Raw genomic sequence first — 12240 nt, forward strand, 5'->3', positions numbered from 1 at the left:
AACTTAATTACATCAACTATTAACAAACACAACATTTCAGATTTATTTTAAAAAAATGCAAATTGGACAAGTTTATAATTTATTAATAAATATTAATTAATTTATGCATTTAGATTTATAAATATCGTTTGTGGTCATTACATCAACATTCAACTTACATTCAAACACCTTTTGCATTTGTTGACAAACTATATTAACACATACATGTACCAAGCAGACAGAAAAAGCAAGGCTTGCATTCAATGATTGCATGAGATAAGCTTGAACTGCCTGATGACTATACAAGGCTAAATTACTCTCTAGGATTCAGGGCGACTAGATTTTATCAAATACTGACTACAAATGGCTCAAAGAAAAAAGCAAACATAGATTTGAGCAATCACAATGACTACACATTTTAATTCTGTTAATATTTAATTAAATATGTTGCTGAGACGTTAAGCGATTTCAATTTTTAGATTGTAAATTATAAAGTTCAGGTAATACTGTAGGCTATTGTCTCACTCTGTGCCTGTAATGTAAACATTTTGGTGATATGACTTAAGTTATTGTTTTAAGAATGTGTCTAGTTAATCTAAAAATATTAGAAATTTCTTTACTGTGTTCAGTTATATATCTCTATAAATATAAATTATTCAAAATAATGTATAATAAAACAAAATAATTTTTAAAATTTGTATGCAATTTTTTAAATAAAAATATGAGCTATTTTTCTGCAACTGAACTATTTTATCTATTTAGAATATGTATTAAATCTGTATATATATCAAGTTATATTCTGTTACAATAAACTTTTATAAAAAATATCAACTATTTTTCTAAAATAGTCGGCTTTCCTCTTGTTTGACAACGCTAATAACCCTTAGATATTTTTTTAAACACATTAAACTGTAGTTTTCTCTTTTATAAAATTAACAGACTTCTTGATATTTTTCTAACATTTTAAATTGTATTTCTCTCTTACATAATACTAAAAACCTTCAGATATTGTACCAAAACTTAAAATATTGTACTAAACCTTCAGAAGTTGTGCTAACAGGTGTAAATAAAAGTTTTAAATAAAAAAAAAAATTAGGAATAAAATTTAAAATGTAATCTTACACAAAACAATTGAAAAGGCCACACTTAAAATAATTTTTTGTAAGATTGTTTTGACTTGTGGTAAAAAAAACCAACTCCTGTAAGACAAAAATCTGAATAAATACAGACCTCGCTATGTTGTTTCTCTTAGTGTATAAAACATCACAGCTATCTTCTACTATGTCGTGTTTTGAGCCAATCACAGCTAAGCAGACTTCTGTTTGCGTAATAAATGATTTTTTCTTGTAATTATAATCCTACTTTTTTTCAATTATACTTTACGTAAACTGAAACCCATTTTTATTTACATCAAATTATTATGTGTAGCAAAATAGCAACAACATTGAATAGAAATAAACTAGATTTACACTTCATAAACATTCAGCCAAAGTAAATTAGGTAAAGTTAATTTTTTTTTTAAACAAGAGAATGCAATGACCATTATCTTAAAATAAAAATTTGACATTCTAAATTTAAAATAAAATGTATTATAAACATATGTAACACTTGACATTTTGACTATGTATCAAATGCTAACAACATATAATACAGTGTATATCAACTTGAGCAGTTATAAGTTTAAATTAGTGCTACATACAAAAATACATTTTGTTAAATTAAAGCCAAGGTTGACTCCCCTTTTTATACATGTTAAGACAGCTGTGTGGAAATATCAGGCAAGGGAAATAATTTAATTCAAACACCCACTCAGGCAGCTTAGTTCATGTCAAACCACAGTGCCTGGCCAGGAGACCACAGAGAGGGTGACAGCACCATCTATATGTTTGAGTATCTCGACAGCGGCCGCGTGGCTGATGGTTCGTAGGTTGTGTTCATTGACTGACAGCAGGATGTCTCCGCACCTGGGATTATGGGTAAAATATAGTGTAGTGGGAACTGGTTGGTTGAAGGATAGGAGGAACTGGTCAATTGAAGGATAGGGGTCAGTTGAAGGATAGGGGGCACGGGTCAGTTAAAGGAGAGGGGGAACTGGTCAGTTGAAGGGTAGGAGGAACTGGTCAGTTGAAGGGTAGGGGGAACTGGTCACTTGTAGGATAGGAGGAACTGGTCAGTTGAAGGATAGGAGGAACTGGTAAGTTGATGGATAGGGGGAACTGGTCAGTTGAAGGATAGGAGGAACTGGTCAGTTGAAGGATAGGAGGAACTAGTCAGTTGAAGGATAGGAGGAACTGGTCAGTTGAAGGATAGGAGGAACTGGTCAGTTGAAGGATAGGAGGAACTGGTCAGTTGAAGGATAGGAGGAATTGGTCAGTTGAAGGATTGGGGGAACAGGTCAGTTGAAGGATAGGAGGAACTGGTCAGTTGAAGGATAGGATCAAAAAACTTTTTATATTTACCGACACAAATATAGTCCCAATAAAAATAAACATTATTACAATTTATTATTTAGAAAGCCCATTAAAATAAAAAAAACCTACTTCAATCTGCCATCTTTGGATGCAGGAGTATCTGGGACCACAGACTTGACAAAAATGGGCAGACAACCATGGCTGCAATCAGCGCCCCCTACAATGGAGAAGCCTAGACTCCCAGCAGGTGATCTCAGCAGTGTGATAGTTTTGACTAGACGGACAGACCTAGTGGACCAAACAGACAATGTTATTTCAACATCAGACAGACAGACCTAGTGGACCAAACAGACAATGTTATTTCAACATTAGATCATATATTTTATAGTTTTGACTAGAGGGACAGACCTGAGTGGTTCAAACAGACAATGTTATTGCAACACCAGATTGCCAGAACTACAGGTAGGGTAACCCACACAGAACAAGCAAACAGATAGGGTAACCCACACAGAACAAGAACAAGTTCAGGACTCACTGTGGCATCTGAAGCCAGTAGATCCAAGATGGTGTAAAATTGTGGTCTCCCTGAGTTGTTTCCCTTGAGTCAATGACCCTGAGAGTGAGAACCTTGACCTCTGAACTTGCCCTGATCTGCTTGACACTCTCCAGGTGTGTCATGTTTAGAAGGCTTGTGTTGTTGATGGACACTAGGACATCCCCCTTCTGGTGACAGAGATTAATCTTCTTTAATAAAGATTCTTCAAAGTGTTTTGAATTAGTAAAAGATTCTGAGATAAACATCTGAACATGTTTAAGAGCTAAAGGTATGTTAAAACGTCTCATTCGTATTGTCATTTTTATATGTCATTGATAAAAATTGTACAAGTTTTAAGTCTCAATGATAAGAGGTTCATGTTTTAAGTCTGAAAATAAATGGATTACTTCTAAGCTAATTTAAGTTTAATTTTAAAAATATTTTGTCCTGTGATATTTTTTCCTGAGATATTTTATACTCAGATATTTTTGTCCATATATATTTTGTACATATTTTGTCCTGATATATTTGTACATGATATTTTGTCATGCAACCTATATAAAAATGTATACTTTGTTTACCTTGAGCACATTAGTGCGACCTACACAGCCATCCAGATTAATGTTGGTGATGTAGACAGGTATGTCACCTCTATGGCTGGCCAGACCACCTGCGATACTGACCCCTAATGTTTCTGTGGGGTCCTGGTCAAGATATTCAATATTTTGTTACGTAGTTGATAACATAAAACTCACTATAAAAAAATTATTGTTGTATTTTGTAATTGGATATTGTGGCTTTTAGACGTTTTCAGACTCAACCTAAGGCAAAAATTGTTCACATTTTTTCTGTTTCCACTCTAACCATAATGTGTGCTGATGAAGGCAGCAGGTCAGAAAGTTTAAGGTTTTTTATATCTGTCCTTAAATTGTGAAGTTTTCAATAATAAAAACAAAAAAAAAACTGAAATCAATAGCTACGCAACAGAGAAGATTCATGAGCATCACAGATTGTAAATTGTAACTCTTCTAATTACAAGGGAGAAGACACAGGTACTGACAGACCTTGTTAATGGTGACATTACAGGTAGGGGGGGAGAAGACACACAGGTACTGACTCACCTTGACAATGGTGACATTACAGGTAGGGGTAAGAAGACACACAGGTACTGACTCACCTTGTTAATAGTGACAATCTTCTCCTTGCAGGTGTAACACAGGGGTGAGACAGGCTTCTCGTGGTCATCCGTGAAGGCTGCGTACTTGTTGTGCTCCGCCGCTGATCTGATAATGTCCGGCGTCTGCGGCCTGGACTTTCTGGCCACCACAAACTGGACACGCGGCTGGCTGGCCACAATAATGGAAGCGGCCTGTTCCTGGGTTCCATAAGACACATCTTGGCCATTGATTTCTAGAACCCGATCATCCATCTTGAGTCTCCCGTCACAAGAAGCAAGTGAGCCAGGTATCTGTGTAAATATGTGCACAATTGACCTGATGTGTTTACAGTAATGTTCCAGAGATCATGCAACCCACAAACAAACAAACAAACAAACACAGACAAAGTGAACAGTGTCCAGTGGCCTTCACTACATTATAAATGCCAGGTACCAATTAGATCAAAGGTTATACACTATACCACAAAACTAAATAGCAGTAATATATGTATATAATTATAATTTTAGTGTGTAATTTATTAATCTAATTTTAAATTTTAAAATTAATTTTTTAAATGCATTGGTCTAAAGTACTTATGTAAAAACACTAGAAACTTTATTATCTAAAATGTTAAACTGTAAAATTAGTAAATAAAGGTATTTTCACAGGCCAAATGGTACTGAAGCATACATGACCAATGTAGAGATACATCTAGAACAGTTATGAACATGTAGTAAACATCAACTTACCAGTGTTAGGATGTAGACCCCTGGGCCATTTCTGGGGAGAGAGAAAAGAAAAATCTTCTATTACTTACACAAACATACATCAATAAGGCACACACTTTTTTGGCAGATGTAATGTAGAATTTGTTTACCAAAATCAAAGAGTAGGCCTATCAACGGGTGAGTCTTAGAATAGATGGTTCAATATTTTGATACTGTTTTGCTTACTTAGCCAGTCCACAGCAGCATTTGGGTTGAGAAATATGTCTAAACCCACAGTAATGGGTGTTTCATCCTACTATTTATAGTCATATTTTACATCATGAATAAATTCTTCTCTTTGTGTATTTGTTTAGAAAAAGTGTATCCTTTACTTGGTGTAAACCATGACAACTAACATAGATACCACAGGTTGATGTCAACATAGCCATACACACCTTTTGCCAACTAACTTGATGCCCAGTGGTTTCCCTTTCACTTTTGACAGAGTTATCTTTAGAATCTCTGGAGAGAGAAATGCAAATTAGGTCAGACTAAAATAGGATTGCAAATTTGGTCAGACTAAAATGGGATTGCATAAATCTCAACAAAACAAAACATTGTGTTAGTAAAATCATAATAATCAATAAACTACCTTATGCTGAGGTTATAATGAAGGTACATTGCTAGATTTAGTGTGAAAAATGATGAAAATCTATTAAATGAGCTGAAATAGCTGTCTAAATAAATTACCTTCTTTTTCAATGGGCCGACTTTCCTCAGCCCTCTCCCTGTAAACTGTGAGCCGACAGACAGGAAAAAACTGGGCCAGGATGGCCACGGCTTGGTGGTGGGTGGCCTGGGTTAGATCCTCACCGTTCACCTGGGTGGGAGGGATAGAAGTTAACTATTGCTTGCTAGATGTTTCTTAAATAAACTGACAGATGTTAATGATGAACCTGGGGCCTTGGTCAAACTAAGATGTGGGAGAGGGGTTTGATGGGTGGATACAGTGTAGGAAGATGTGTTACGATCCCTGTGATTATACACTCATTGACTTGAGTGTGAAGTGAGTTTAACCAGCTTTAGTGAGTACCAAGCATAAGTTGATGAGAAAGTAATGGTGGATAGATTTTGTGTTAGATGATAATGAGCCCAGTCAGTTTTTAAGCAGACCATGCATAATTTGGCGAAAGGGGGTGGGGCATGGTGGATCTTGAGTCCAACCAGATTTAATATGTACCTAGCATAATTTGGGGAGTTTTACTGATTATGCAATGGCCACATACACAGATGAACTGAGCTAATAGCTGTACTCAAAGCTCTCTGAACAAATAAAATGTCTGGTAAGGGAAGGTATCCAAAACCTGACTCACCTCTAGAATCTGGTCCCCTGCTATAAGGCGGCCATCATGAGACACAGCACCATCAGCAAACACCTCTTGTATCACTGTACACACCTGCAACAAAACAAGCATTAGAAAACAGAAAACTTAGTGCATCAACATACTAGAATTGCCACTAAATCTCTAAAAGAATTAAATATAACAGAGTAGCAACTGTAACTTTGATAGAGTCTAACACTACAGTAGCTACACTTGACTCACCAATGGGGTGTCACAGCCTCCAACAACAGCCACTCCCAAATTTTCTCCCTCCTTTCTCTGAACTTCTATAGTGGACACCTCACCCTCAGTCACTGGGTTTTTACCTGCAAGGGGGACAAACATTGACATACAAATCTATAGTGGACACCTCCCCCTCATGGGGTTTTAACGCGCAAGGCGGACAAACATTGACATACAATAATGTGCATTAGCAAAACCTTAGTTTCTGGACATCAATAGAACAATAGGGCAGATGAAGTAGAGTTCACCTTTAGTATCTCTGGGTGAACTTAAGTCATGGAACCAAAGTTAGGGCCTTTGGTTTAGTGGCTACACTGGCAGGAATAAATTAGACTATGTATATCTAGAATGCCCATCTGATTCATCATAAACATTACAAAATCCATTCAATGTATAGGATCTAAAGCTTTGTCCTGTAATCATAATTTGTGTCAGTCAACACCAAAAATATGGGAATTTAAAAAATTTTTTTAGTTTTGGTACATACAAATGTTCTAGTTGTATGAGGGACCGTAAAATTATGAATTTGTAGCTTGGAGCTACATTCAATAGGGTAGTTTTAGCATCAAATAACACAACTACAAAAAAAAACTTTTGGTTTGGTGACTTCATGCCACATTCATTCAACTAGACAGTTGTAAAAACAAAAAAATATTAATTTAAATTAAATCAACTAGGACTCCTTCTACAAAATTAAAAATTCTTTTTTAGAATTTTGGTTTAAAATACAAAAAAACAAACAACAACAACAAAAAACAAATAAACCCAAAGAATCCCAATTTAATTACTTTTAAAATTGTAAAATGAAAAAGAAAATAAAAAAAAAAACTGTATAGAAAAACAAACAAAATGTGGTCTAGTGGTGAAATTAATCTGGCTGGGATCTTAATAAATTAACAAGAGCTTTATATCCCACTGAGATCCGGATTGTTATTCCACTTTCTGTTCCATTAGATGAAAAAGGGAAGCAACTTGATGGTACTAGGGGACAACCTAAACTTATATTTCATTCCTGTTGGAGATGGGTGGGGAAAACCAGTACCAGTGAGCCCAGGTTAGTTATCTGCCCCTGACCGATGCAGGGAGACAACCAGGACAGGTTAATTTAAAAAAAATGTTAGGAAAGTTTGGCATGTAAGGGAAATAGCAAAAGTAGTAATATTAATTGATTTCTCAATTTAAGATATAAAATATTTTTTTATGGTGAAGAGGGCAATGTAAACAGATATGTAAATATACCACAGACCTACCAGCTGGACATATAAATGACCAAAGCAGACCTACCAGCATTTTGATCCCTGTAAGGACATTCCCAGAGGTGGGACTGTAGAGCACTCCTGGGACCCTGGAACGAGCACCCTAGACTGGACTTGATGCACCGCGTTACTGCACCCCGACACCTGAAACATGAAAACACATGAAATAACTCTGGGACAAGTCACCCTGGACAGGACAACTTTGGGACCACAAGTCACCCTAGAAAACTTTGGGACCACAAGTCACCCTAGACTAGACAACTTTGGGACCACAAGTCATGCTAGACTAGACAACTTTGGGACCACAAGTCACCCTAGACTAGACAACTTTGGGACCACAAGTCACCCTAGACTAGACAACTTTGGGACCACAAGTCACCCTAGACTAGACAACTTTGGGACCACAAGTCACCCTAGACTAGACAACTTTGGGACCACAAGTCACCCTAGACTAGACAACTTTGGGACCACAAGTCACCCTAGACTAGACAACTTTGGGACCACAAGCCACCCTAGACTAGACAACTTTGGGACCACAAGTCACCCTAGACTTGACAACTTTGGGACCACAAGTCACTCTAGACTAGACAACTTTGGGACCACAAGTCACACTAGACCCTACACAAATCTTTTACTATGTAGATGAAATGCTTATAAAAGCTGTCAAGTAGAAACTGTAGTAGACAGGAAGGTAAATCTTACAAAGATAGCATCGAACGTTTTTATTATTTCCTTAGGCTGATGCGAAAAGATTGTAAAAAAAATAACTGCATCACTGAAATATTTCTTTAGTAAATTGCTTTACTGCTAATAGTATTTAGAGTGATGTTGAAAAACCAATTTCCACTCTGATGCCCCTGGGCATATTTGGCTTTAAAAATGTTCAATTGCTTAAAAAGTTGAATTGGGTGTAGTAAAGACTTACTATAATAATCTATCTGTAGATGAAAAAATATTTCGTCTCTGTCATAGTAAGGTTATTATGATACAAGAAAATCAATATACAAGATGTCTGAGTGGGAGGAACTCATCACAACATTTCTGTCTTCTGTTTGTCATTCAGCATTGGCTATATCTGTCATACAGCATTGGCTCCATCTGTCATACAGCATTGGCTATATCTGTCATACAGCATTGGCTCCATCTGTCATACAGCATTGGCTCCATCTGTCATACAACATTGGCTCCATCTGTCATACATTGGCTCTATCTGTCATAAAGCATTGGCTCCATCTGTCATACAACATTGGCTCCATCTGTCATCCAGCATGGCTGGCTCCATCTGTCATACAGCATTGGCTCCATCTGTCATCCAGCACTGGTTCCATCTGTCATCCAGCGTGTCTCCATCTGTCATACAACTTTGGCTCCATCTGTCATCCAGCATGGCTCCATTTGTCATACATCATTGGCTCCATCTGTCATCCAGCACTGGTTCCATCTGTCATCTAGCATGGCTCCATCTGTCATCCAGCATGTCTTCATCTGTCATCCAGCATGGCTCCATCTGCCATCCAGCATGTCTCCATCTGTCATCCAGCATTGACTCCATCTGTCATCCAGCATGGCTCATCCAGGATTAGTGTAGCTAACTTTAGGTAAAGGCTAAACAACTTACCTATGAAGTAAATGGGCCTCCAATTCACACCTGGTCAGCACCTCTTCACAGTAGTCTACATTTGGACACACCACCAGCAACTTGTCCAACAACCTGTGACAGACAGACAAAATTTGACATTTGGACACACCACCAGCTACTTGTCCAACAACCTGTGACAGACAGACAAAATTTGACATTTGGACACACCACCAGCAACTTGTCCAACAACCTGTGACAGACAGACAGACAGAATTTGACATTTGGACACACCACCAGCAACTTGTCCAACAACCTGTGACAGACAGACAAAATTTGACATTTGGACACACCACCAGCAACTTGTCCAACAACCTGTGACAGACAGACAAAATTTGACATTTGGACATACCACCAGCAACTTGTCCAACAACCTGTGACAGACAGGCAGACAGAATTTGACATTTGGACACACCACCAGCAACTTGTCCAACAACCTGTGACAGACAGACAAAATTTGACATTTGGACACACCACCAGCAACTTGTCCAACAACCTGTGACAGACAGACAGACAGAATTTGACATTTGGACACACCACCAGCAACTTGTCCAACAACCTGTGACAGACAGACAAAATTTGACATTTGGACACACCACCAGCAACTTGTCCAACAACCTGTGACAGACAGACAAAATTTGACATTTGGACACACCACCAGCAACTTGTCCAACAACCTGTGACAGACAGACAAAATTTGAGATTTGGACAAAAGATGTGTCTTACAAGCTGCGCCAACAATGGTAACTATAAACGTACAGAAACAATGCACGTCATTAACATTTACTTTATCAATTATTGAAATGAGTAAATGAAACAATTGAAATAGAAAATTTACAAGTGAATACCTACTCCAGAGAAGTAATGTAATAAAACAATGGTAACTATAAACGTACAGAAACAATGCACGTCATTAACATTTACTTTATCAATTATTGAAATGAGTAAATAAAAAAATTGAAATAGAAAAATTACAAGTGAATATCTACTCCAGAGAAGTAATGTAATAAAACATCCTCCATTGGAAAAGAGGAATATAAAATTTAAGATTTTTGTGTTGTTGTATACCTTTTTTTTAAAAAACTGAGTTTAATATAATACAAATTAATAAAATCTTTGGTTTGAGGCTGTGATGTGTTTACATGAAACAAAGACATGTGCTTTTCTGATAGTGCCCATTATTTATTTTTACACATTTTTAAAAATTTTAAAATGCTGGAAGGAGGAGCAACATGGGAGAAGGGAAGTGGGGGGGGGGGGGGGGGTTATATGAAATCTGGGTGGTGGTGGGGGAGTACATATAACCTGGGTGGTGATGGGGGGTGGGGGATGAGTACATACAACCTGTATTACCTGGAAGGTGAGAGGAGAACAGAAAAATGATTGTCTTCTGCTGTGTATGATGACATCGTTTAAAGCCAGCCACTATCCCCACTGGACTTTAAAACCACACGTCATGGTTGTGAAATAACCACACACCACATTAACACCACACAATGTTTAATGAACAGTTTTTCCACAATCAGTCTGGATCACCAAGTTCTTGATTAGTCCAGTACAAATGTTTAGTACTTGTACACATAGGAGAGGAATCCAGGGAAGTAACTCAGTTTTCAACTCGATTATCTAACCTATCCTTAGAACTGTCCTGTATATATTTCAACCGTTAAACATGACAGTTGGTCACATATACATAAAGTTATAGCCAGTTAGAACAAAGTATTCTATCGCTTTGTCAGCTTGAAAGAAAATGACGATGGTAAGAAACTGTAGCAAGTATTGCATTAAATCACATAAAATACAAAAAAAACAAGTGAGCACAAAACCACATAAGCTTACTATCAGAAGCTGAATGTAGTACTGTAAATACGATAAGCTCACGGTGTTTACAATCGGATTACTGTTTATATCAAAAGCTCAACGTAAATAGAATAATCTCACTGTAAATATAAGATGCTCCATATAAAGAAAAATAAATATGCTGGCTATAAATAACATAAGCTCACTGTAAATATCATGACCGCAACGTAAATATCATAAGCGCAGCACACTTCAAATATCATAAGGTCACTATTGATATCATATACTCCTTGCAAATATCACAAGCTCACTGTGAAATTGTTATCTCCCTGTAACCAATGCCACAGCCATATCACACTTTAACAGCTGCCGAAACCACGTGACCTAACCGTGACCTATGACAGATGAATCTGTTCCACCCAGCACCACACTGACAACATCAACACCTAACTACGCACGCACAACACCCAGTCCTAAAAAAATCCCATTGGTCACGGAAATTCACAACACCAAGACTCCCCCCACTAAACACGGCGTTCATCTCGTTCAAATTTCACACGCGGAGTCAGACATTTCGTAAGTGTAGACGAGGAATACATCGATCTAACATCGCGGGTAACCTACACATATGCGACGTCAGCACTTCTTGGTGACAGGCGACATTTGCCTGTCCCGGCCAATCTTTCACACAAACACCCAAGTCGGGATCGTTTGTCTTCTGGTAGGTTACGCTGTGATGACATGCTCCGCGGAAAGATGCGCCAAGCTTCGCGGAGAGAGAGAAGCATAGAGGGTAAAACAAAACTGGCAACACGTGTCAGCCACATGTTGCCAGGAAAGTCCTCAATCAATAGTTGGCTTGAATGCTTAGAATTCTCATATAGATTAACGCGAGTGGTGAAAAATGATTCGATGATGTCACGCTTCCAAGTTTCCCCCAATTAACAATTTTTCGTTTTAAAGGGGGAAAACTTTCCGGTTATTTTAAGTTTTATTATCGTTCTTTACAATAGACGATAGAGTTACGGTTCTTTCTTCTTCGAGTTTCCAGGAGCAGAGATTTTCCACAGACATTTTTCTTTCGGGTTGGTGTGGGAAAGGTCTAAATGACTGAAAGAAACTCTGCTACAGAGC

The 12240-nt window shown here is 37.5% G+C and overlaps 1 protein-coding gene across 3 annotated transcripts in view; it reads right to left on the bottom strand.

Moving 5' to 3' along the window:
• Window positions 1–239: 239 nt before the first annotated feature.
• Window positions 240–12240, bottom strand: part of LOC131953073 (E3 ubiquitin-protein ligase LNX) — a 37713-nt gene continuing 25712 nt past the window's right edge. For all 3 annotated transcript variants that reach the window (XM_059316101.1, XM_059316100.1, XM_059316099.1), the window contains exons 4-15: window positions 9289–9381; window positions 7699–7814; window positions 6394–6497; window positions 6163–6246; window positions 5540–5669; window positions 5245–5311; window positions 4832–4862; window positions 4103–4393; window positions 3507–3629; window positions 2926–3113; window positions 2520–2678; window positions 240–1943 (exon numbers count right to left, since the gene is read on the bottom strand). In XM_059316101.1, the coding sequence (XP_059172084.1) occupies window positions 1808–1943; window positions 2520–2678; window positions 2926–3113; window positions 3507–3629; window positions 4103–4393; window positions 4832–4862; window positions 5245–5311; window positions 5540–5669; window positions 6163–6246; window positions 6394–6497; window positions 7699–7814; window positions 9289–9381 (1522 nt within the window). In that variant the 3' untranslated portion in view covers window positions 240–1807. The remainder of the gene's footprint in view (window positions 1944–2519; window positions 2679–2925; window positions 3114–3506; window positions 3630–4102; window positions 4394–4831; window positions 4863–5244; window positions 5312–5539; window positions 5670–6162; window positions 6247–6393; window positions 6498–7698; window positions 7815–9288; window positions 9382–12240) is intronic.

The sequence above is a fragment of the Physella acuta genome, unplaced genomic scaffold, assembly GCF_028476545.2.
Source record: "Physella acuta isolate Inbredline_101_S28 unplaced genomic scaffold, ASM2847654v3 ptg000904l, whole genome shotgun sequence".
In the NCBI taxonomy this organism is placed as follows: Eukaryota; Metazoa; Mollusca; class Gastropoda; family Physidae; genus Physella; species Physella acuta.